Source organism: Gavia stellata, chromosome 1 (assembly GCF_030936135.1).
Source record: "Gavia stellata isolate bGavSte3 chromosome 1, bGavSte3.hap2, whole genome shotgun sequence".
Classification (NCBI taxonomy): domain Eukaryota; kingdom Metazoa; phylum Chordata; class Aves; order Gaviiformes; family Gaviidae; genus Gavia; species Gavia stellata.
In genome coordinates this window covers 93627280-93654369 of record NC_082594.1, presented here as the reverse complement: position 1 = coordinate 93654369, position 27090 = coordinate 93627280, and the positions used below count along the sequence as shown (strand labels likewise).

At 35.2% G+C, this 27090-nt stretch overlaps 1 protein-coding gene across 1 annotated transcript in view; it reads left to right on the top strand.

Moving 5' to 3' along the window:
• Window positions 1-1110: 1110 nt before the first annotated feature.
• Window positions 1111-27090, top strand: part of CFAP47 (cilia and flagella associated protein 47) — a 338108-nt gene continuing 312128 nt past the window's right edge. The window contains exons 1-17 of the mRNA XM_059824083.1: window positions 1111-1272; window positions 4635-4786; window positions 9619-9734; window positions 11749-11887; window positions 14026-14254; window positions 14897-15057; window positions 15946-16079; window positions 16663-16898; window positions 17595-17787; window positions 19837-20050; window positions 20459-20611; window positions 22042-22231; window positions 22337-22433; window positions 23663-23879; window positions 24501-24745; window positions 25239-25369; window positions 26443-26565. Of these exons, the coding sequence (XP_059680066.1) occupies window positions 1111-1272; window positions 4635-4786; window positions 9619-9734; window positions 11749-11887; window positions 14026-14254; window positions 14897-15057; window positions 15946-16079; window positions 16663-16898; window positions 17595-17787; window positions 19837-20050; window positions 20459-20611; window positions 22042-22231; window positions 22337-22433; window positions 23663-23879; window positions 24501-24745; window positions 25239-25369; window positions 26443-26565 (2892 nt within the window). The remainder of the gene's footprint in view (window positions 1273-4634; window positions 4787-9618; window positions 9735-11748; window positions 11888-14025; window positions 14255-14896; window positions 15058-15945; window positions 16080-16662; window positions 16899-17594; window positions 17788-19836; window positions 20051-20458; window positions 20612-22041; window positions 22232-22336; window positions 22434-23662; window positions 23880-24500; window positions 24746-25238; window positions 25370-26442; window positions 26566-27090) is intronic.

Sequence of the window (27090 nt, the reverse complement as noted above, 5' to 3'; positions counted from 1 at the left end):
TGAGTCCTCATGCACTTTCAGGGGATGAAGTAATGCAAGGCAAAACATTTTGGGTTAATCAAAACTTATGTCTGAGGTTCTGTATGCATGCTGTGTGTGCTGCTCCCCCTTCCTTGCTTTTGCTACATTGAAGCAAAGCACAACATGGCCCATTATCTACCTCCAAGTCTGCCTAAGTGCTGGGTGCATGTCAACTTCATTTTACCACTTAAATTACAGCATAGGAAGGCATAGGGATACAGAACAGGAACACATCTTTCACCACCCAATAAATGCATGCAATTAATTACTAGTGTAGTCACTGGCACTGCAGACACTGATCTTCCCACCAATGAACAGGCGTGTTACTGCCCTGCTTTGGTTGTATGTAGAGCACGTCCGTGATTAACATGCATGCCGAGAAGAGAAATCAGGTCATTTTTATTTCATTGTAATCCATCTTTACTTTAAGAAACCCAGGGCAGGAAGAGCATCCATGTTTGTATAAGCCTTCACTGTCCTTGGTCATTGTTGGAGAGGGACTCCTAGCAGGAGAACACCTCCGGTGAACAAGAGGGACAGCGCTGGACATACCCGAGCCCGAGCCCCATGGGGAGGCATCAGCTCGGGTATCTCTTTACTTGTAAACACAGGCCAAAGGGATGTGGCTATTTTGGCGTGCTGCCAAAAACCAGCGGGTCTGGGGTTTTTATTTCCTTCCAGCTCCTGCCTGACCGGGCGCCCAGGAAATGGCGGTCCTCCACCTGCCCCAACAGCCCTGCCTACCGGGGCCCCCTGCACCTGCCGAGGCGGCAGTGTGTGAGGGCGTAGCAGGGCGGACTCAGGCTGCACGCCTAGGGAGACCACAAGGAAACGCCGCAGCTTCGGACTAAAACTCCCTTCCTTTGGGCAAGGTCATCGCGCGGCCGGAGACGCCCAGACCGCGCCGGCTCCGCTACCCGCGCCGCACGGGGCCGGGCCGGGCCGCTCACCCCGCCCCGCCTCTACCCCGGCTCGCCTCTTCCGATTGGTGGGTTTGGAAGCGCTGCTCTTTTGCTTCCAATCAGCGTCCTGCGTCCGTTGCTAAGCGATCGTTTCCACGGCGCTGGTCGCCCGAGTGAGGCGGCGGTCATGGCGGTTGGGTGGCGGGACGTGGCCGGGGTGCGCATCGCCCCGGCCGAACTGCGCTTCAGGGACGCGGTACCGGGGGGCCGCTACCGCGCCGCGCTCAGCGTCCAGAACCTGCGGGTGGAGAGCTGTCGCCTCCAGCTGCTGCCACCGCGCCGGCCCCAGGTGAGGGGTGGCCGGGAGGGAAGTGGCGGGGCGTGTCTGCGCCCCCCTACCCGGGTGGGGGTGGGTAACGTCGTTGACGCTGCCTCTCTCTATAAGTCAGCTGTCGGCTCTGTGTTGGTTTGTACAGCACTTCGCACCACTTCAGCATACGTGAATAACGGTAGTGCCTCATGCGAACATCCTACTCTCCCTCGAGTCCCAGGGGTCTGCATCTTTCCCTCCTGGCTTTGCCCTGAGAGATTGATATGCAGCCCACTTGCCTCGCGCTTGCCGGGCCCTCCTTGAGGTGCAGAACATTGCCAGAGGAAGAGTGCATCTCCAGGCCTCCCTTTTATTTTCCACAGTTTTGCAGGGGGATGTCTGCTCGCAGGTTTGGATAGCTAGGTAGGTCCTGTGTAAGAGGCTGCTTGGGCAGGTGTAAATGCTTATCTGTCTTCAGCTACTGCAAATAGAAAATGCTACCGTGGATGTCTGAACAGCTTATGAGACCGACTGGAATTTGCCTGTGAATTGGAAATTAATTTAAAATAGTTGAATAACTGGATAAACTGGAAAGAATAAGAGGCAATTCTTAGAGCCAAAGTTGTCTGAATGACTTCTTGTGTGACAGTTCTGAAGGAAGGAGCAAGTCCTGGTTTATTGTTTTCTTGTGAGAACATGTAGGTGTTGTTTCTATGGTACTTGAAAAATGTTCTCATGTAGAGCTTCGAATGGGGCTGCTTATTTGAAGCTTGTAAGTCAGAATGAAATGAACTCTAATTTTCCCAGTTCTGTGTTTTCTGAGGTCATGAGCAATTTGAAGAGAGCTTTCTTGTTTGGTAAATCCATAGTTTCAGTAGAAGTAAATTAGCTTTCTTTTATGTCTTACTACATCAAGTCCCTTGTTGGTAACAAATCCTGCTTAGCTTTGATGGTTGGCTTCGCACTCTCCAGAAATTTTATCCCTCAAGAAGCCCGTGAGTTCCTCATTATTTCAGGAAGCATTATGTAGAAATGGGTCACTTTGTGGTGTGAACAACAAATTTGTGAAGTGTTCCAGATCAGCTGAAGAGCACAAGTTTTGAAATTGTTTTTGCTTGGATTTCCATAGGGCTGATCGATAGCTCTGATCTGATACCTCATTTCTGTATTGTATTCTTCTAAGTTTTTTGAGTGGAGTAGTGCGTTTGTGGTGTTTGCTTGTAGAGAGCATTCTCAGAAAAGAGGGTTTTACGATCTTTTCTCCAGATAGTATGATTGCTCTTAATAGCATCTGATTAGTTCTGGAAAAACCATTGCCTAGCCAGACTTTTCAAAGGCAAATGCATCTTTATGATTCTAACCAGTTTAGCCCTTGACTTGTAACCTATGTGGGCCCAGCAAAACCCAGCTGTGGTTAGTAGTTTTATATTGGTCTTTCATCTAGCTAATTTATTATCTGTTAATTATGTCAAAATCAGGATCAAAGGGTTGAACTGGCATTGGGGGTTGAGCAGAAGTTGATGTTGCTTTGTATTCACAGCAACTTGAACTATGAATAAGTATATTCCAGGGTCATGAAAATGATTGGTAGACAGTTGAAGTACCTTGGATAATTTCATGAGATCAGAGTAGTCAGCCTTTTTATTTTGAGGGCAAGACTGGCCAAGACTGTGTATGCATTTTATCCCTCCCTAAAATTTGCTAATTTGCATGATGTAGACAGCTTGATTTTTATTGCTCTGTAACTGAAGATTTTTGGAATGAGCTGGAATCTGTTGAGAATGCTTGATTTGGTATGGCTGGGCTTACTCTGTTTTGTTAGTTTTCATCAGCCTTATCAATTTTTCATGTGCTCCCGAAGTGGAAAGGCAGAGTCAATTTTAGAAAAGAGAAAAAGTTACTCAATCATAATTTATGAGTTTTTACCTCATGCCTTTTGCTGAGTATTTTAATGCTGTTGTGCATAAGACGACCAATATGACAATTAGGGGACAAGATTCCACTTCACATGCTCAGTTCCAGAAAGGTCTGTTGTGTTGCCCTTTCTCATTCCCAGACCTTATGCTGCTATCTGTGATTACATGGCTTTGAAGTGTATGACTCATCTGTAAATTTTCTGAGGCATTACATTCATATAGTGCAAGAACTGAAAAATAACCTTGAGCTGTCATGGTGCATGGCCAAGAAATACCTTTCAAGGAAGGAATTTAGCTCACAAAGCAGTTTCCAACAGTTTTCATTTAAATTTCTTAGTACAATATATTAATTTCCCCTTGTATAGAATGAATATACATGGCTGTTTAATTCTTTTTAGAGAAGAGATAAATTTTACACACTTCAAAATTAAAACATGGCTACTCTTTCAAAATCAAGCCCGTAATCATGATGCATATTACATAACAAATTTTTTTTAGCTGAGTGTTTATACTGCTAGGAAAATTTTAAAGGAATAGAAGGAGGTACTCAGACAATAGAACCAACAAATACTAAATTATATGTTTGCATATTTCAAACATAAATTAGAACAGAAAACTTAGAGAATGCTGGGATGACTCTCTTTCAGAAATAAACATTAATTAAACTGGACATATAGAGCAGAAGCCTGTTGTGCATAGAGTGATGTGGACTGTAAGGAGACTGAAACACCAGAAAAGCTCTAGACCTTGCTGTGAGGCTTTCCTAGGAACGTGGGAATTGCTGTATTTCCCACTACGTGCTAGTAGGTTACTTGTGTATTCTGTTCAAGGAAAGATGTGCAGGAGGTGCTGGATATAAGCAGATGCTTATGGATAACAATAAATCCAGAGTTATTTTTTGAGAGAGGAAAAAGGTGCTTTCTGTCAGCTGCTTCCATTTTTTTCCTCTTTCATTTGACCCCCAAAATTGGAGGTCCCATGGGCCTTTCAAGCAGATTTTCAATGTGCAGTGAGACTTTCTGTTGATGTCAGCTGAATGTTGGTCAGACCTAGAAAAAACTCTTATGCTGTCTCATTTTGTGACTGCTTTGGACTGAGACTTAATCCTTGTTACTTTCTCAGCTACTAAAAAGATTCTGCACTGAGTAGTAGCTGACTTAATTTTGTGTTGCTTCAGAAGGTTTTTGCAACAGTAGGAAAAGCTAGAGCTGTCTTGGAAAGACTAGAAAAGATCTTTTGGTGAACCAACTCTTCTGTGTAATTTGATGGGTTAGTATTAATTCTGTCTTTCTGTTTTACTGTAAAAAGTCTGGACTTAAGTAAATAGGAAGAGAAATTTTATAAAAACCTGAATATTTTAGAGTTGGTTGTGAATTTTAAATCAATCTGCATAATCTTCTGAAAATGAACCACATGTGTATGTTTTTTTTAATCTAGAAATGTTTAAGAAGATTTAAAAAAAAATTATGTTTTTTTGAATTGCAGTTTAAATTGATTGTGGAAAATCCAGAAAAACCTGTTGCATCTGGACTTCAGGTTACAGCTTTTGTGGAATATTATCCTGAGAGTGAAGAAGACCTTCAAGATAGACTACTTGTTTTAATAGAAGATGACATAGTTGATATCCCCCTGCTTGGGTATGATGGTCGAAAGTTCATATGTTGCTGTTACTATTTGCAGTTTAATCTTGTGGAAAGTTTGCTAATACATGTCACATATGGCTGTGTAATTAATCTGTCAAGCGCATTAAAAACAAATAGTAAGTTTCCTTACAAAAGTAAGTTGTTGGTTTTGTTTTTTGTTTGTGGTTTTTTTTTTTTTTTGCAGAGCAGCACATAGGTAAGAAGTTAATTGGGGTGATGTCCCTCTAAGATCCTAGAGAGAGTTTGGGTTTTTGTTTTTGCTTTATTCTAAGTTGGTTGTGATAACTGATAATTTCTAATTCCGTATCAACATTAGACAAGTTAACATATACTCTTAATGTCTTCCCTCCTTACTGAACCACTTATATAAATATAAGTTTTTTTGTAGTAATTGTCCATAATTGCAAGACTGGATTATAGTGAAACGTACGTTGCCTCATGCTAAAAAATATGGTGTGTGTTTTAGAATAAGGTCACACATTCAAGGATCATTTTCATCAATCTATGTTTGATTGTGTGTGCCTACCTGTGTGTGTGTGTATGGATATATGTCTTATATATTGTATAGAACATACATGTTGGTTGGAAAAAGTAAGCTTCTAAATATAGTTTATCAGACTTAGGCTAGGTGGTTATCCAAGGTTGAGGCGGAATTGCTCTGGAGTACCTTTTTCTCCTTTGTCTCTAAAGAGAAATTAGAATGACAAACTTCTGTTTACAGGTCCAGCTTTTAGATGCCTAAATTAGGACAGATGAATCCCATAAACTATTGCAAATCATCGTTTTTATAAAAATCTTAACATTACAAGTTACACGTACAAACAGAAACGAATTTCCATGGAGATTATTCAGTATATGAGTTCTTCTTAAAAATCAACCAATCCCACAAACGTCACATGCTAGCCTGAAATGTGTAAGCTTTTGCCTTCAGATAAGCAATACTTACTCCTGCATTTCGTTTACCTCTTATGTCATGATCGTTTTCACTGATTTGCTTTTCCTCGTTTCATCTTAAAAGCTGTGGGATTTTTTTTTATTTTGATGTTGTTCTATTGTTAATGTAGGACACAAGTAGTTAAGTCTGACATGGGGTTTTCAAGTTGTAAATTTTGTCTCTTTTTAGCAAAAGATTGTCTAACATCAGAAGACTTGGAAACAAATTCAATTAGTTGTTTTTCTGTGGTGTTAGTAAACTCCTATTCTCTTCGAACAACACAGCCTTGAACAATGGTATTATAGGTTTCTTTAATAACTTCAGAAAAATTTAAATGGAAAGCCCTAAATGCTTTTCTTTGACTGAAAGACAGGGATGACTTTTCATAAGGTCATACAGAACTTACTTAGTAATTCAGTATGATCATTTTACTATTAAAAATAGTTGTCTCTAAATATGTTCTCCCAATGTCTATTTTCCTAGAAGTAAAAAGTGGTTAGGACTTTAATTTAAAAAACATTTTTAATTTTTATTTTTTAATTTTTATTTTTGATTTTTCTAATTTTTATGTTTAATTTTAAATCTTTGTTAATTTTTTGAACATTTTTATTAGGGTAGTATTGCGGAGGTAAGACCACTTAGGATGATAATGCTACTGGTGACTGCTTTCTTGAATGGACTTGCAGTAGATTGTTAAGTATTTAAAATCTTTGTGTTTAACTGGCTTTTCCAGGGAAAAGAATTGACAGGCTGTAATAATATTTTGTTTGTTTGGAAAAAACAAATATACTTTATGATTCTTTTTTAATCAGTCTTTTCCCAAATGTATGTTGTGTCAGGCATGTCTGCTGTTTATAGATAAATGATATTCAGTTATTGCACTGAAGGGTCTCTAAATACATAATATATTTTCCTATACAAACAGTTTAAAATGCATCATTAATCGTTTTGAGACAATAATGTATGTATTGTAACACTAGTTGAGAAATACTAGTCAAAAGTTTGGTTTTTTTAATAAAAATTACATTGTCACTATGAAATGTCCAAAAAAGTCTTTACTTTGATGGAAGAATCTGAAAATATTTTCAAGTAATATTTGTAATGTTCTGTTTTGGGGGACAGACATCCCCCCTCCCCCAAATTTATTTAATTCTGATATGTTTTTTTCACTTCCTATTTAAAAGTTTGAACTTTTTTTTTACATTTTAAATAACATTACATTATTTCAACTGATGTATCAATAATAACGTAGTAAACACTAATGCTACTTTTCCTAAACATCAAGAATTGAAATAAGTGATTTTAAAAATTTTTAAGGCTATAATTACATAGCAATTTGATGTAAATCTATTTTTGTGGCACACAAACAAAATCTCGTGTCAGTGACATATTCTGATTTTTGGGCATAGTGTTTTTTGGGATATAGTGTTTATTTTCCTTGCCTCTGGTGAGTGTCACTCAGACTGTGTACTGGTAGTACCTTTGAAGAGTTGTACATCTGCAAAACAGAATTAAGTTTTAAAGCATGTGACAGCAAGTTCAGAGAATTCATAGATATAATCTAAGATAATGTGTTATTGTGTAAGAAATATTTGAAAGTTGCTGATATTATTTGGACTGGCCTTTTTAAATGTCTGCTACTTCTCTTTTACCTATTAGCTTATTTGTAGTCTTCTTTCTTTGAAATGATACTGTTTTTCAGCTTTTATTTCTGTATGGGTTATAGGGTGATATGTACATATATATAATTCACTATGAATTTGTAGAAATTATTGGTCTGCATGTTTTGTCCATAGAATTTCATTGAAAGAAAACTTCACTGGTGGTTTAAGAAAAAAGCTTGAAAAGGTTTAACCCTTTTGTCAACAATTTGTGTGATTCCTTCAATCACATCTACTGTTCATTTTATGATAATCTTTAGTCTGGGATGAGATTCATTGAGAATGTAGGAAAGGTTGGTTTCCCATACAACATTAAACTGCAGTAACACTCCAGTTATTTTTGTAACCATTTATTTGGTAAAAAATGCCACCGAGAGAATTTTATTTCTATTGTGCTTTAGTTACATCAATATCACAGTTGTTTGGTTTGCAAGTAAAATAGCTGTTATGCATTTGCCTGGCTCACGAGACTAGATCCAGTTGTTAATCATACTGATTTGTGGCTCATCAATTTGATACAAGTTTTGGAGACCAAACAACATTCTTAGCTTAATCTCTACAGCACCATGGATTTATGATGTGATCAGTAATACAAGTGTAATGATTTAATTATGTAAACATTTGATCACCATAGAAAATACTTATACACAAGGTTTGGGAATGTGTTTCAAACAAGGCAGGTGCAATTGTGGGGTTTTTTGTGTTTTCTTTTTTTAATGATTAACTGAAACTCTGCATCCAAACTTTTTTTAAAATAAAATAATTAAGAATTAATTGTTTTGTTTTAAGAAAGATTAAGAAAATATTTGAAAATAGGCATTTCCAGGGGTAAATTCCATCTTCATAAAAAAAACCAACCAAAACCAAACCAGCAAACCAAAGTAACCAAACAAACCCCACCCTGTATTAATAAACAAATCCCAAAACCTTTAACTTGACCATCTCTCTTTTTGCCCCGGTCTGTATCTGTTAGAAAATCTTATACTTAGAATTTATGCTTATTCCTATCTACTTGGGACGTTATATATTTGGATCTTGAGAGGAGAGATACTTGTGTTTCATTTTTCTAACAAAGCTTCTTGGAAGACTGACTGAATGCTTGGAACATGCAAGATTTTTACAATCTTTTCAAGTGTACTTTGATCTTGATAGCTGTTTCCTGTTTTTTGGGGTTTTTTTTATTGTTTGGTTGGGTTTTTTTGCCCCATCCTGCTGGTCTAGACTATCTCTTTCAAGAATTTACTGATTTATTTTTTTGCATTACAGTAAATTATTAGTGAGAGTTAAAAAGTGTATTAACATTCCCAAAAGCAACTTCTTTTGTTGCATTTCGTGATTAAATTTTTTTTCCTCTCTCCCTTCCCTTCTGTCCTCCTTTCCCCCATCCCTTATGCTATAGATTATATGGGCGGGGTCTACCTAGCTTGGCCAAGGAGATTTTTCTTCATTCTCCATTTGATCTTCTGTACTGCATGAAATGCGATGCGATTGTTCCTGCATGTTCCTATTTGTGGTCAAGAGATAGACTGCTGTGCTGATATAAAATTCCAAGTAACTTCAAACACAGTTGTATGTGAGATCAGAGGTGTGATTGTTTTAGAAATTGGGGCCTTTAAAATACAAGTTTCCTGAAGCAAGTATGATCTTTTCATTATGGCTAAGCAGTACCCAATACAGTGATGTCACTATCCTGGCTGAGGCTCTTAAATAAATAATAGAAATCACTTGTGTCATTATCCACTTCTGTCTGTTATTATAAGTTTTGTTGAAGCCACATAAAGTATCTATAAAACAAGAAGACTGTTAATTGAAACTGACATGCATGTGTTCTCTCTGCTTTTAGTTCAGGCAGCTGATAATGAAATACGGTAAATGGTAACTTCGGTCTTATTTTGTGATGCCACTAACTCAAGATAGTTTTATTTAAAGTTCTTTGTACTATAATAAAGTATTTAAAATTAAATAGAAATGTATACATTCCATTTCAACTAATTGTTTAAAGCTGCATTGTTTTAAAGTTACAGTAGTTAGTCATTAAAGTAAACAGCTTGATGGATAGCTAGATCTTCCCTGTGTATGCTATACTGCTGAAGTGAGTTGCATAAACATTGGTAGGAGAACTAGGAGAAAAAGAGATCTTTCTTCCCACTGGAGTGCTTAATAAAATTTCTTTAAAAATGTGAAGGTATTTTCAAGTTTTGGGAACATATAACCATGTCTTTTCTCTGCAGATTATTTCCGTGCTGTTATCTGGAAATTGAGTCAGAGATCAACTTTGGTGCAGTGATTGCAAACAGTAAAATAATTAGTAAAGAAATAAGTATTGCTAACCATGGATCATCTTCAGGTAAATATTTAGTACGCATTAAATTATACAAATATTTTATTTTCTTGGCCAATGTAATTTTATGTGAGTTAACACTTCAGTGGCCAAGTAGAAATTAACTGAAATTCTGGGTTATGCAGATTGTGATTATCGTAGCTAAAGGTTTTATAAACGGCCTATTGCTTCTGGAGGCAGTACTATGTTTCCACTTAGGGAAGAAAAATTAATTTAGAACTTTGCCAAATTTTGGGGGTTCTCTACTTTTGACAGCCATCTGAAAGATGTTGCTCATTGGCTTACTATGGCCAACATAAATAATAGCAAATCACGTCTGCTCTTGCTTTGTTGTTTTTGTAATTCTGTAATCCCAATAGCTGTCTATTAAGTAAACAACTACAAGCTCCCTGTACTTTCAGACCTAAAGTCCTCTAGGATAGGAATTGAACCGTATTTGCTACCAGAAGATAATGAGAGGTCTTTTGCCTTGCTGACATAGCTTTTGAAATCATACAGCTTTCAAAACATGCACATCCTCAACTGTGAGTGACCCTTCAAAGGAGTGTAAGAAACATGGAGAATGGAGTGTAAGAATGCTTATATGATCCAAGTAACCTATCTGACCGCCTTTTCCACTGGACAAAGCAGCAGACACCTTTCTCCAGAAGTAGGGTGGCAACTATGCTGGGTTTCAAATACCAAATTTATAGCAGTTAATTATTTTTGTTCCTCACTTGTACAGCTGTTATATCATAAGGTATCTATTTGCATTAGGCCAAGGTTGTGTGAATGTTTCCTTCATAGATTTCCACAAGAAATATTGTACCAACAGAAAGTACATGATTGTAGAAACACAGAGATAGGTTGCAATATTTAAAAAAAAAAAAAAAATCAAATGACTGTCTAGTTAGAACAGAATTTTTTTTTTTTTTTTTTTTCAAAAAAGGCAAGGAAAAAATGTTAAAGATGTAGTATGTAGTTTATATAATCAGCTCTTATACATACTACCTTCTTTTTTTGAGGCATGATGATTAGGTAAAGAAAATGAGATAACCTACATTACATATGCATCTACAATTAATTTGCATGATGTGAAATTTCTTGTGTTGTATAGGAGCTGTTTCTAGTTGTAAACTCTGTTGCATGATGCATGCCAGCTGCACGATGGAGTTTTGCAGGATTGGACACAAGCAAAATTAGAATGGAAATAGTGGTTAATGAAGAATGTATTGAGGGCAGACAAAGGAAGAGCTGCTGAATCTGTGTTTCTGTAGGCTCTGTAAATTGTAATATAGCAGGTCGCACTAACAGGCAGCACATAAATTGGAATTGCTGTATGCTGGCCTGTCACTCAAGGATTGCATTTTACATGTCATCCCATGCACAAAATGAGTTCTTTGTTCCTGCTTCTGATCTTGTATCAGAGATTATCTATTGTCTGAGGTCAAACACTGCATTTTTCCTACAACATTTGAAACAACTTCTTGCTATCTATGGTATAATGACAGATAATTAGTGCTGCTGGTTAAATACACATTTAATTTTTTTTTTCACATTTAAAAAAAAAATATTGCAGAAGAGAACAGTGAACATATCTAGGTTATAAAAATACTGTGTTGTGTACATACCAAATCATGAAAACTATTGTTACCTGCAGTATGCACTTAACTTTCTGGCTACAGTAGCAGCATAGGGCTGTGCATAAAATATCCCGTAACTTACAAAACGTTACTTAGAGTTGCTTTATGATATAGTCGCTTTTGTTTGGAATGTGAGTACCTTTTCTGTTACAATCACAACTTGTGAAGTGGCATTGGACATGTGGGTGTAATATTTAAAGAAACCCTGGAAATAATGATCTACTCTGTGTTAGAAATAGGTTTGAAAAAGATTAACTCCATGTTTCCTGTTTCCATAGGAAAATGTACTGCTTGTGAATATCTGCATTACGTGTTTTGTAATTCCAAATGTGTAATAGAAGAATATAAATCTACAACTTTGTTATGTAACATTCTGTTTATTATTCTGTTTCTTTTAGGTACATTTAAAATATCATATGATGGGGTTGTCCTGCTTAACATAGAACCTACCAGTGGAGTGGTAGAGCCGAAATCTATAAAGATGTTTAAAGTGGATATCTGCACAGATGTACCCAGAATCATCAAAGAAGTGATAAAGTGAGTGTATGACTGAAGAAATCCAGCTCTATAAATTAAATTTTTGTCTGTTATTAATTCTAGTCTTTATTATGAATGTTTGTCTAAAAAAGTTAAGCTCCTACGTGTCAGTTGCTGTCTTCCACATTTATTTTTATTAAATTGATTTGATTGTTATATTTTCTCCACAGAAGAGTGATGCATAAATTGTGTACCTGGCTGTGTTACTAAAGATCTCTCATAAGTTGTAATGATATAGGATGTCTGCACATCTCTCAGTATACAACTAGCCAAGAGCTTTTGTATCTTTCACCTTTCTATGCAACCTGTGTTCCTTACATTTTTTAGCTTCTGTAACTTTGCTGGTTTTTTTTATGGCTCTATGTGTTTCAAGAGTCTCAGAAACATTATGATGTCCTTTGGTATATCTTATTTTAAATGAAGGAAATGTATTTGCAACCACTAACTCTTCTAAGAATAGACTGTTTTTAAGCGCCTACCTTGTCTCTCTTCGAATGGTGAATATAGACTTTTTAGGCAGTGACAGAATTTGGAAGTGGGTATTAATCTGGAAAGTCCTTTTCAATCCTGTTTTCTTATAATAGTGAATAGGGTGTGGTGGTTTTTTTTGGGGGGGTATGTTTCCTGTTTTATTTTTAAATTATTAAGATATATGACTTAAAGTTCAGTTCTTCCTGTTCTTGTTTTTTGCAACCTGTTGGAAAAGGAAAGCAAATTAAATGAAAGGAGAAAAATTGTATTAGAATGATAGGGAAGAAAAAAGAAAATATCTGTATTTTGCCTCACAGTTGCATCCTCCTTCATATGATATTTTCTTTGGTTACTGAGTTTTCAACGTTCTGGTTGCAAAGTGTCATGCTTTCTGCCCTTCCTTTACTGTCCAGACCACCACCACTGTTTTCTTTGCCCCATCTTGGTTAAATAGCTACTGTCTCCTCCAGTCTAGTAGATAGTTTATCTATTAAACTGAGAGAACATAACTACACAGAGCTCAGATTTCATACTTCACACATTCCCTGCCTTAAATTCTATGTATTTATTTCTGTCAGTGAATTTAGCATTTCTTAGTAGTCATTGCTATATCCTTTAGACTAAATGAAATCTTAAGTTTCCTTGTCAAGCCTTGCATAAATGTATAAAATGATGTGTATACATGTGTGCATATGTGTATTTAAACAAACAGGGTAATATTGAAAGTCTTACAATGAGTATTTGACGGGAATTTGACCAGGAGAAATAGTACAGTTTTGATGAAAGCATTCTGGTTATTTCCATTTGCCTTGTCCTCTAAGCATTTTGCTTCTATGCATAAGCAGAATTCTTTTCAAGGAATCTACTCTTATATTTTTTTGAGATTTATTTTCTGTCTTGGAGAATCCTGTAATCATGCTCCAGAAGTTGAAAGATGATGTTTAGAGAGTTTGAGATCCTCTCCCAGATCCCTTGGGGTTTTTTAATTTTTTTTTTTTTTTTGGCTCAGAGGCTATTTAAAAGGATAGCTGATTCTATTAGAACAGTAAGCTATATTACTAAATTTGGTTGGTGTTTTCTTTTTTTTGTGCAACAGGAACAAATATGCTTTGTTCCAGTAGAATTCTAATAAAAAAGATTTGTACAATGTCTGTACGATCCTTTGGTGTTTTGTGGTATCATCAAGATCAAGCATTCAGGCAGGAACAGCAGCAGTTCTTTTATGGTTATTCAGATGAACTTCTAGCTCCAGTTGCCTGAGAGAAAATTCCTAAGTATATACCAAAATTGGTATCTAGATACACTGCTCTTATTTCTGAGAAACTTTGTATCAGCTGTGGACAACTCTGATTCTTTCGAGACGTCATTCCTATTCTTTCAAACATTAAAAAAGGAGAGAAACCCAAAAAGCTTCCCCAAACTCCACCATGTAATGTGTGATTCTTCCTGATTGGTAATATTCCTGTTAGGTATCACGTTGTCAAGTACACACTCTTTTTTTTTTTTTTTTACCTTCTTTTTTTCCCCATTTTAGTTAATCTATGGAAAGCTAGTGATTTAAATACTCTGATTTGGTTCAGTTTTGCATAGGTTCTAATATCAACCAAACTGATTATTTCTGACACTTTTCTACATTACCTATTGCTGCTTGCTACTCTTACTGACAGAGTGGAGTTGGAAGGTCTTGGCTGCACTGAAGTATGGATCAAAGCTGTTGTGGTTGAACAAGTTCTTAAAGTTCTAGGAGTGTCCTGTGGAAATATATTGGAATGCATTGACTTTGGACCAGTTTACTTTGGGTCTTCAAAGACTGAAAAAATATCTTTATACAATGAAAGTCCTGAGTGTATGGACTGGGTAGCCGTACTGGAAGACAATGCCATTGGAGGAGAGATGGTAAGAAACTCTTCTGGTTTTTATTTTAGTTGAAGATGTGTTTTCATTTCTGCTTTTGCATTTTTTGTTTCACAATGTTCATCTTCTAGTAGTGTTTACTATGTCATACTATTTCCTGATGAATAGGCTTTCTGAAACTTCTGTCCAACCAACAAATTTTTTACTACAAATTAACCATGGAATTAAGTTTTTCAGATATTTCTGTTTCACTATGTGTCATCTCAACCTTAACAATGTTAAGTACATTCCCTGAGTGTGGGTTTTGTTTTGTTTTTTGAGTGGTTTTGCTTGACCTACTGGATTTCTTATCATTTAGTAGGAGTTATCAAAATATATTTTGGTATTTTAAGATGTTAAGCATCTGTGGTTTCACTTGTTTTTTCTCAGACAGTGAAATCATCTGAGTGAGCATCATCTTTAGAAAAGGGAATTCAAAACATTGATGTGAAATTGATGTTTAAAAATTAGTTAATTAGCCATGTGATATGTAACTATGTCAGTGCTATTATGCTATGTCTTTCTATTTGTTGTGAAAGATATGAAAATGTATGTGTAGGAAAAAAAAACCCACCCTACAACAAAGCAAACACAAAAGGGGAAGCAGAACAGGCTAAACTATTCCACTTTTTGATTATTTTTTAGGGGACGGATCTTCAGAGGAGTACAGATGCTGTTTTACAAGACTTAAGCCTCAAAAATAGAACAAGAGATGTAGATGTTTCCACCTTGATCTTGTGCATTCCCGATCAAGGAACCTTGCTACCTTATGAGAAATCTTTGGTTACATTGTGCTTTAGTCCAAAGTGAGTGAGTGGTCCAAATTAGATACACACATATAGATTGATTGGTCTAAACTATTCTGTAAAGAGCTGTGTTAGAGAAAATAATTTTAAATTAATCTGTCTGCAATTTTTTTTTATAAATGACTTCTTATGAATTTATGTGTGTTAAAAGGAATTGCTTGGCATGGTACTACGAATGAGAAAGCCAAGTCTGAAGTGATTTTCTGGGACATGTTTTATAAAACATTAAGGATGTATTTGAACCAAAAATTGGCTAAGCTTGTTTTGCAAGAACAAGAATTTTATTAGATTTTGCCAAAGGAACTAATTGCAGCTCCCACTAAATATGGTGAATTTCTAGATTGTTGACAGAGTTCTACAGTGTTAAATTAAGTGCTTTTTTAAGGAGTACAGATTTATTTCATAAAGACATAGAATATGTGCAGCATTATGAAAGAAAAAATATATATATAATCACCAAGAGACTGAAACATTTTGGAGAGCTTTCATTCCATTAAAAGAAAGTAAGCATAAAGGAACATTTCTTCTTCAAATAAGGAAAAGAAAAAGAAAATGTGCTCTTGCCATTTTCCCTTGCTTAATCTCTAATTATAAGTGATTATTATGCAGGTAATATTAGTTTAGAAAACTGCTGTAGACTGGAAAAGATATCAAATGACTACTATAGTAAGCATACGGATATTGTTGAGCTTAAATTTGGTACTGTTCCATTTTCTGAAAGGAAGTATAAAGATCATTTGTTCAAGCTGTAACCAACAGCAAAGAAGCCAGAGTGGATGATGAAAAATAAGCCTTGATTTTTATTTTTTTTTAAATTTTTGTGGCTTGGTGTTTGGTGGTTTGTTTTTATTTTCCCCATCTTGTAATTAGAGATTGTGACTCTTACAGAAAATTTAAAAGGGACTTTGGAGTGAATGACTCATCATCGAAACAAGATTATGTACTGTTTCTGAGATTTGAAGCTGTTGGGAATAAAGATGGCTATCTGCAGGTCCTTAGTGATGGTGCTACAGCAATCACAAGTATGTTATCAGAAATATATAGTAACCATCAGAAATGTATATATGGATGATAAAACTGTACCTTGATTTTATTTATTTAATTTCTTCATCTTAGCAGTTTTATGGGAAAGCTGTGTTCATTTTATTTATATCGATACAAATAAATTATTGTAACTTACATTTTTAATGCTTTAGCACCAAAAACTCTTTGAACAGTGAGTAGAAAGGAGGGAATGATGTGTGTCATGAATACACCTGCTGGAGGTGAACACTTAGAACTTAATTATAAATGTAAATATTTGGAGGACATAAAAAAACCCCCAGCCATTTGCAAGTCACCAGCACTTTGGTAATACCAGTCTTGTGAATCTTCAAGTGAATAATTGATCACCCTCAAATTCCTTGATGAGGGAATACGTTATCTAACAGCCATTATAAGTAAGAATTTCTGTGTTAAGTTTATTGAAAATTACATTATAAATCCTATTGTATTACGGTATCATTTTGGTTTTGCAACCATAAAGCTACAGTATGACTTTTCTGTTTGTAAGCTAATAGGTGTGTGTGAGGTTTTTGTTTGGTTTTTTGTGTTTGTCTAATGCAGTGAATCATCCTCATCACATGGAGTTAGCTTTGAGAGGTTCTGGGCTTCCTGTCATGTTAACTTTCAATCCAGGACCAGTTATTAAGTTTATGGAATGTTTCTTGGGTGAACAAACACAAGTTCTATGCACACTCAAAAATGAATCCGAGTCCCTTCCAGTAACATTCAGCTTCTGCAAGACTGCTCACTTTAACGTTTCTCCTGAAAAAGGAAAAATTAAAAAAAAATCTGCAAAGGTAATTACCTCTTTCTCTTAGGTTATGTAGATATGCAGATTACTTTACATTGGTCAGCAGTGGAATTTCCTGAAGGTAAACCAAAACAATTTAATTTCAGTAGCCATGATGTTTAGTATCAGCCAAATATATAATTTTTTCTCCTTATGTAGAGTCTTTTAATGCTCTTTTCTGTACACCAGGAAGCAACAAGGGTTATTTTGAATTTGGGAAAAAAAAATTGTAGTACCAAAGAAACTTTACCCAGGCTTTTCCTGGCCTTAAATTTTTTATATTTTACTGACTTGAGAAGATAGATTTATACTCAAAACTTTGCAGTATCCTTTTCATTTCTTTCAGTAAATCACAAATGCTTGAGTAACATAACATATCTTTTAATGGAAGAAACTTTGCCAAATTTAAGTCAAATAAGGAGACATTTATAATTTCACAAATCTGTAACTCAGGGCACAAGAGAGAACAATTTGTCCCAGAAATAAGCAAGTCAGACTTTGTGGTGTCCTAATGTGTAGCAGTCTTGTATTTCCTTATATTGCTAATTTATGTGTGGCAGTTGGCATATTCTAAAAGCCCAGTTTGAACACCTATCTTAGAAGTAAGTGTGGAAAGAAGTGACTCAATTAAACAGAGAATTACACAAAACTTTTCTCTTTGCTTTTCTGCCTCATATGTCTCATAATGACTTTTCTTTTCCAGGATGTGATATTTTCATTTTCTCCACATCAGATAGGAACATTTAAAGTGAAGCAAGTTATTGATATCATTGGTACAGGACTAAAGAAAAATAATTTACAGGTTTCGAAGACAAAAACCTTTCATCAAATATATTTGAGCTTTATTGGTGTGTGCAAATCTAAACGAAAAAACATTCTATTCAAAATTAATCCTGGTAAGATGCTAAAAAGATAAGTGACAAGTGATAAAATGTTTTAAAACTATGTTATTAACATTTTAAAAGAGAATTTTTTACTATTTTTGTTTTTAAAAAATAATCTCTTTTTGGGAGTTGAAGGAATGCTCATTTGTATGACAAATATCCATGAGAGTATAAAACAATGGCTAAAATAATGGTAAAAAAGCCCCTCATATTTTAACAAAAATTGGACTATTAAAGCATAAATTTTTATCATATCATTATTTAACTTTTATAAATCAGAAAATAAAGGCTTCAGTTTTTGGCAGCAATGACATTATACAGTGCTAGTATGTTTCATTTGTTAGTAGAGAGATGGGTAAAGCACAGAAAGAAGTTCGGAAAGATACCGGTGTTCTTTACTGATTGAAAGTTACTACTGCCAGATGAATTTGCCAGTTAATACAGCCTGCTACCTGTCCCATGTCCATTGACTCTTCTCATCCTATGAAACCTATGCCAGCATAAAGAATCTTTCAGGATATGCAACAATTAATCTTTAATTTGTTCCTCATGTTCCTAACTTGTCCTATGAACAACCACTTTACAATAGATTTGGCTAAGCTCATCACTGGATTTTAAAAACAGTCATGGGAAACATAGCTTGTTCTAGCATCAAATAAGGCATAGCATCTGCAGGTAGTACAAATGCAACAGGGTTGTCCTGTACAGTGGTGGATTTGTGTGTAGATAAGGAGGGGAGTTGAATACTCCTTTACTGACTGCTGCCCACTTGAAGATGTACTCACTAATGAAAAACAGGAAGGCAATACTAATCTTCTTCAAACAGAGCATTGTGGGAAAGTAAAAAGAGGAAGTAATTGGGAAGTCAGGATAAAATGCTGTTCTTTCTACTAATATCAGAATGGTTGATAAGCTACTGGACATTCCTGCTACTTTTAGGAAGGTATTTCAAGCCCATGGCGATCAAGAATTGATGAGAAACTAAAGTTTTGCGATTTCTGGGTTTTATTGCTGAAATCCAGAACTACTGCAGTTTTCCAGCTTGAAAAACATGATTAAAACATGTTTCTGTGGATCAAAGATTTAATGTAGTATTCAAGTTTTGTCAGCTTTTCTAAATGCTCCTGTCTACCATTTGCTCTATTAATGTCCCCATTCTGCTCCTATTTGCAGGTTTATAAAGAGGTTATGAGGGGTATGAGTGATTTATTTTTTTTCAGATCCTTATATATGTGGGTTCTATATCTTCCTGTTCTCCCAGTCTCTGTGGATGAGTATGTGTACTTGTCTCTCTGTATTTGTTGGAGGGGGGAAAGAGACTGGAATGAAGCTTCTTGCAAACTGTGCCTCACTGGGCAGTGGAAGTTGTAATCACTCCTATAGTTTGGAGGATGGAAAGTAGGGTGTTTTTTGTAGCCATTGGAGAGTAAAGTAAGGCTAAAGTGGGTAAACCCAGTATATTTAGTTTAATGTATCAATTTTTTTTGCAGGTGTGGAAGGGGCAGTAGAGAATGTGTTTACTTATTTATTTATAGTGCTGTTTTAAACGTGTATCTTATGTAGGAGAGGTGAGCAAACACATGGCCTAGTTTCTGTTATAATTTTTCTTTTTTAACTTTAATGTATATGTGCTTTTCTAAAACTAGAGTGAAAAAGATCTGAGCTTTCCTTTCAGTTGTGATAGCTTGGGAGTTCTTTGTTAAAAGTCATGCCTGTGTTTGCAGCCCTTAAGACAAGCTTTAGGACACTGTGGATGGTGTTGTGACAGAGGCAGCTCTGAGTGTTTGATCATGTGCATGTACAAGACAAAGTGTCACAGCTGGACATAGTAGTGTGATTTGGACTCTAGTATTTGTCTGTGATCTAGGCCAGGAAAGATGGTTGGCTGTCAGTATTGTCTGAACGCCTTCTTCCCTCTTGTCTGAGAAAAACATAATGGGATGTGTGACTGATTGTTGGGCTGCTGGGTGGGTCAGTATAAATTAAGAAATATTTTTCTAATAATTTGAATTTTGTTTAGAAAGTATAAGTGTATGTAACATGTTTTATTTGAATTTTAAGGTATAACACCAATGATTTCCAATGCAACTGGACAGTTTGTAGCTGATGGCACAGGACAGTGCACTGATACAGCACCCGTAGCAATACTTAAATCAACCCAAACACAAATTCATACTCACTGGATAAACAGGAATTGTAAGGGTGATGCACTTATAGCTTTTCCTAATGACCGTGCAGCCAGCATTAGGCCTAGTGAATGGAATAAAAAGTACAGGTAAAAATTATGTGTATATAATATTTAAAACCACACATTTGTATATACTGTATAGTAGATCAAGATTGGTTACTCACATGACAGTTTACTGGTTTGTTTTTGGTTTTTTTTGGTTTGTTTTTTTTTTCCCCCCAGGCTGAAAGTTCTTTAAAATTCATTGCATTCTACTTAACCTTGAGCCTCTTGCACATAAATTTGAGTTGCTTTTCTTATGTGAAACTACAAATGCAGCTATTACAGTTTCAATATTTCATTTTTATGGTTGCCTTTACAAGGTCAAATATTAATAATCAGCTGTGATGAAAAGAATGTTTGTAATGAAATATATATGTAGCAAAATCGATATATTTTCTTTCTAACAAGACACAGAATCATTTTACACATGTACAATTCTCTTTACGTATTTAGGACTATTTTCACAAAGACTGAGAGATATAATTATATAGATCCAGAGTTTTCTTATACTGACTGTGAACGACTGTCAAAAGAAGCACATAAGGAATACTACGCCAACTTTATTTCTAGTTTAAGACAGCGTCGTTTACAGAAAGATGCCGCTAGGTAAGACTTTGTTTAAAGGATAAGTAAATACTTTAGGCTCATATGAAAAACATGTGTATATACATGCAGAATTAACTTAGTAGCACCAATCATATACCTGAATTTGTCCCATAATGAAATGCTTATAGTTTTGGGACATTAATTTATAATGCATTCAAAACCCATTTTGTTCAAATATTCATTTAGACACTTAGCGATCACTTCCTGGGTAAAATGTAGGGACAGAGTCATGGAACTTAAAATAAGATGCCAAGTTTTAAGAAGAGTTGGTTATGGTTAATAGGAAAAACATTTGTTTTGGATTCTCTTTTCTTTTTATGTAATAAATTGTACGTATTTCCAACTAGTATGTCTAGCTTGCCCAAAGTGATGGATTTAGTATGTAAATTATTATATAATTTGTGGAATGAAGCAGATAAGACTAAAGGATTGTATTGTTCTTCTAGCCTTATCGTAAATTCTCATTTCATGAATTTGTGTATTTGGTTGGTATGCTGTGAGGCATGGAAAAGCAGAACTGACAGCTCTGCTACTTTTCAAATTTTTTTAAAAAATAAAAAAGTCTGTAAAGTTTCTAAAGCAAGAGAAGTAATACTGTAAGAGTGTTAAGTTTGCAAGACCTATTATTTAAAAATTAATAATGCCAGTGGATTATTCTTGTAATCTCAATTTACCTTGCTCTGTGTATATATATCATGATTCAGACAAGGCCTGCAGAGCTGGATTTATTTTATTTTTATGCATGCACATGATGTATGGTTTTCTTGAAAGGAAGTGGTGTTGTGTAGACGGTGAACTGTTGTTTTTATGACCATAACGGTTATATTCAAGGTATACTGCCTGAGGAGCAAGAACAGAAAGGAAAATTTCACAGTTATCAGATGAATTTCACTATTACTGTCAAACATAGTAATAATTTTTCTGAATACTTGATATGAAACATCTGTGTAAGATCTTGAAGTTTCAAATCTCTTGGCTGCAGGTGAAATTGATTGATTGGAATTGAACTTTGACCAAGAAAAATTAATTGCTCTGAAAATTAGGCTGTAAGCAGTCCAGTTCGGACGTATACAATTAAAGGATCCTTTGTAATCTTGGCATTTGCTAACTTTTAAGTGCTTGACTTCACAACTTAATCGTTCTTCAAGAGGCATTTTAGACATGATATAATATTTATATTTTGGTAGCCACAGTGCTTGCAACCTGTTTAGCTAAGCAGTTGCCACAAATGTGCAACAGATGTTAATCCTTACCTAAACAATACAATAAAAGACTTTTCAAGGCAGTTTCTGTACTTGAGGTTTTTTAATGAAATATTCCGACTTAAAGTATTATTTGTTATGTTTAAAAATCTTAAATAGTTTAATGCATAGAACACGGACTGCTCAAACTTCAGATTTCCATATCATTTTTTTCTTCCTCCCCTATAGGCAGCTTTATATTTATAATAATTCTGTGAGCATAGGCCTTAAACCGGCTGCAGGGCTTATGTCGCCAAAGATCTCGATCACAGATTTTCACGAGGAGAAGCTACAGTTGAAAATGCTTCCTTTAGATGAGAATTGCTTATTAACTAGTCGAAAATTGGCAGCAAATGGTTCTGAATCCTCAGTCAAAGAAGTAAGTTAAATGCTTGAGTAATAATGTAAGAATAGTGTGTTTACCATATAAAAAAGCATAAGAATTTTGATCCTGCTCTGAGAAGATGTCTTGTGCTTATCACAGATTTGGAGTGGGCTTAGTGCTATCCCATCTTCTACCCAAGAGAAGGAAGACTGTAGTCTAACTTTGACATCCAAGCAGCTTCATCAAATACTCATTGGTAAGATTTTTAATTTGCTTACTAAATGCATATAGTTGTTACAAAAGCACTTATTTATAGTAACACAGTTTGTGTTCATAATTGTTCACTTTAAATAGAAAATAGCTTAATTTGGTGGCAGCTTGATATCTACAGTAGTGTTTAACTAAAGCTTTGTACTCCTCCGAAAATACTGAGATACAATTAGGTAAAAGGAGAGCTTCCTTTAAAGACAGTTCATACCACAGCCTATTACAGAGAAATCATACAGCATAGTATGAGGGTTGCTCATACCCTTATGCATTGCTATGGGATAGTATCTGGACCAGCATTAATATCAGCAAGATTCATGGGACCGTTCAGAATGTTTCTGGGAATTAACAATGAACAGTGATGCCCCCAAAAAGTAAAACTTCAGGAACCTCCTTCAAAATAATTTCAGTGGAATGTTCTGTGATGGGGACTAACACTTCTGAAGTCTGTAAGGGACTCATCTATTAACAACACTTGGTACTAAAACTCGTCTATTTTAAGCTCAATTTTTCTTCATTATCATTGTTTAGCAGCAAAGTGAAAATTTTCAATACTTTCTGGGCTTTTTTTATTTTCAATGAAGCCAGAACTTGAATGGTATAGCTGTGTATACTGATACACTTGGGGAAAGGTAGAATGAGATGAACACATTAATACAAAAAGTATTTAGAGTTTTGTAAGATGTTTGATTAGTGCCATGAGCACTAAAGTTGGCAGACCAGCATAAAAACTCGTGATAGCGGTAAGTAAAGTAGTGAGATAATTCTGTCACCGTCAAATTACATGCGTTATTAAACCGAATGGTCACACACCAGGGAGCAAATAAACAGGTTAAGTGTATAAACTCAGTGAATTGCTAGCTATCTAGCCATTTAAATATCTGATTAATAAGAAGAAGTATTTATGATTATTAATAATGCCTTTAGTAATTAGCACATTGCTTTTCCTATTTTAATAGCTGGCTAACACAGACAGAATTAAGAAATAAATGTTGGTGGTGGCTTTTGAGTTGTACTACTGAAAATATCCATGGAACATGCATGGTATTTAGTTCCAAATTTTAGTGTGAATTTGTTCTGTTACAGGATTGTTCTAGCTGTCTAATTCTGTAATTTGAGGAACTAAAATGTTTTGATCATACTGTTTTTAGGAGTTATGCTTCCTTACTTTAACTTTTACTTTTTAATGTTGAAGATCTTATTTCTTATATATTCCAGGTCCTTCTACTATGGATTTTGGTGATGTTTGTGTGTATTCTACAACAGCCAGAAAACTGCACATCATCAATAACTTGTTAGTTCATATATGGATAAAAATTGAGATTGAAATTGATGAATTACAGCAGACGAGTCCATTGTCTCAGGTGGTGCCTCCTCTTACAAAGACTCACATTCCAATTGTATTCGAGACAAACACGCTTGGAATGTTTAAAAGGTAAGGCTTCTTATACCTCTTGATTTACATACTTTCTTCACAGTAGTAGAATTAAAAAAAAATCATGTGGCTGGTTTAACCTTAGTATAATTGTGATAACTGTTAATGGTGTACACTCATTTGTGGTGATACTGCAATAATTAATGAAGTTATGTTGCAAAATTTTGCTGGTATAGTAATGTTTCTTAGGGTTTAAAAAAACCCAACAAACTGTTCTGTCAAAAGCCCGTATAGCCACAGGTATATCAGGGGAAAAAAGTTTGCCATTACAGTGTATTTGTTAGAAGAAATTTTATGGAAAATGTAGTACTTTTTCTGGCATCTGTGCGCAGATCTTTTGATGCACCTCATAGGTAAATGTATAGGCAAGCTGTTTTCTAGCCTTCTGGTGTGGAGATAGAACTCTCACTTTACTAATGCTGTTAAAATGCCTCTATGAGGTTGATGTTCACTTTTGACATGATTTAAATTTTATTCAAAACAATTACAAATTGCTTTCTCTTGTCAGTCTTATTTTTTAAGTTTTTTTTTGCTAATGATTATATTTCACATAAATTTTACTCTGACTACAACATAATAAATACATAAAAACATTGAGAAATATATATTTTTATGTTACAGATCTTTCACTTACACAATAAACAACCAACACCTTGGACATGTGCTGGTAGTTGCAAAAGCAGTGTCTGTTGAACTTGAGCTGTCTGCAAGAGAACTGATTTTAAATCCTATTCCTGGCTACCTAGCAGAGACAGAATTTAGAACAACTGTCAGGGTATACAATCCCAGAAACCATCCTGCTGAGTTTACTTGGAAACCTATAATTACAGATAGAGGGACTGCATTTTCTATACAGCCAGCCAAAGGTATACTATGTGAGCACAGTGTGTGTGCATGTATCTTAAATGTCAGTAACGTTAAGTAAGACAAACATTCAGCTGATGCTATAAACTGTATTTTTTAGATTTTGGTCGCTATCAGTGTATCCCAAAAGTAGTATCAGATCAGATTGTTAATACTATAGCAGCACTCCCTGTATAAGCCCTACCCTGAGTGCATACTCAGTCGAGTTCGTTGTTTCTATGTCCAGTCAGCAGTGCTTACATAACAATTTTTCTCAGCACAGATTGTTGATATTTCAGAGTAAGGCAGCAATTTAATAGCAGTTACTAATATTGTACAGCTCATCAGGATAGGAAATTTTCCAAAAGCACTGTATGAATGAAGCTGCTAAGAAGTTGATGTAGACAGTCTGAGTGACACAAGTGGAATTCAATCTGTTTATTTCTAATTATACAATGTAATTTAATAACTGTATATGTGTATGCTATAAAGTGTAAATTATGTACATTTATTTAGGCTTTGTGGAGGCCTATAGAGATCTGGAGTGTGAAGTTGTTTGGCATCCAGGGTTCAACTCTCCAGAAACAGGAGAATTCAACTTGTGTGTGCATAAAGGAAACGCAATTAAGTTGAAATGTTTTGCAAAGGTAACAATTCATACAGCAGATTTAGAGTAGGAAAATGTGTAGGTTTTAAAAACAAGTAATTTCTTAAATATATTTCTATTATCATGTGTTCAAAAAAACATTTTAATTTCATATGACTTCTACTTGACGTGTTTAACAAAAGACTATTGCTCCAAAGACATGATGAAGGCAAGACAAGACAATTTGCCTTTTTCTTGCTTTTGACGATATGCTTCCTTTGGCACCACAACTTAGTGGTCCTTATATATTAAGTGCTAATTGTTCTTCCTGGCTCGTTTAGTTTAGCCAAACAAAGGTTGAGAGGTGGTATGATAGTTCTTTAGATATGTAGTAAAGGGAAAAAAAATGAAGGCATGTGTGAGAAGGTGTGTTTCAGAGCTTCAGGGTAACAACAGGCTGTAACATAATTTTATATTGTTATTTGAACATGGTATTTGATAATTTGAAAAGCAATGTTCTGGATAGTTTTCTAAACAGTGAAATTCAGCTTAGGTTAATAATTTGTTATCTTATATTACATGCCAGGGAATGTGAAGAAGACAGACTTTTTTTTTTTAACTACTGTATTCTACAGGCTGCATGCTCTAGAACTTCCATTTCGCGAGCCAAGAACACTTTTTCCTTCCTTTTGATGTGCCTGCTTTCTCTTCCCCCCGCTAGGAAATAGCCATATGATGTAAACCAGAATGTGTATAAATTAGAATATTAGTATTTCTACTGCTATTAAAAACTCTAAAGTATCTTGTCCTGATTGCACATTTAGGATTTAAAAAAAAATCATGGAGGTTGTGCTGTTAAATTAAATTTAAATAAAATATAAATATTTGTCTTGAAATTAGCCCAGAAATATCTCTGGGGTTGTGTCTGTTTACTTTGCATCTACATAAGTTCAACACAAGGATTAAATCTTGTCTCACATTTAAACTGTCTTTGTCTATTTGAATACTTCTAATTCATGCATTTCCACAAGTATATTAGCTCATTACGTAATGAAAAGAAAATGAGGCTGAATTATTTATTTGTACATAGTAATATGTTAATTAGTTTGCTTGTTTTCTCTTCTTTTTTTATAGCTTGGTACTACTAAAGTTCAGTTTATGGAACAAAGGATACCCTTCAGTCATAGTCCAATGGGTTTATCTACTTTTAAGACAGCCATTCTTCAAAACATAGGATACAACCATGCATACTTCCAAGTAAGCTAAAGTTATTTTTAGCATATTTAATTTCTTGGGAGGAAGAAGGGAGTTCATTTTATCAGATCATGTTACAGTTCTGTGTTCTCAGTTATTAGATCTAAATCTGCTTAAGTTCTTGTCTGGTTTTCTGAAGAAACAAGATTTATGTGAATGGGAATTCTGTTCCTCTGTCAAATTTGGATAGATGGACCAACAGACAAGCAAAGTGGCAGTGGTCTAAAAGATTCTGGAAGTTTCATGAGAACCAGTGGTGAGGGTAGAACCACATACTGGTGTACCCTATGAAAAAGCAGTTACAGCTTGGTTGTTTTTTATATTTTGAGAGACAGAGCAAACTGGCTAGTCATCCTGTTCACACTGGCTGCCCAGTCAGTGCATGCATACACCCTAACAAGTCATAGCAAATATAATTACTTTGCTAGACTAACATCTGAGAGGAAGATAGGCTGTATTATGAATTGGATAAGAGATGAGATGGATGCCAGAGTGTGTAAAGACATAATACAAAAATTACTAGGAAAC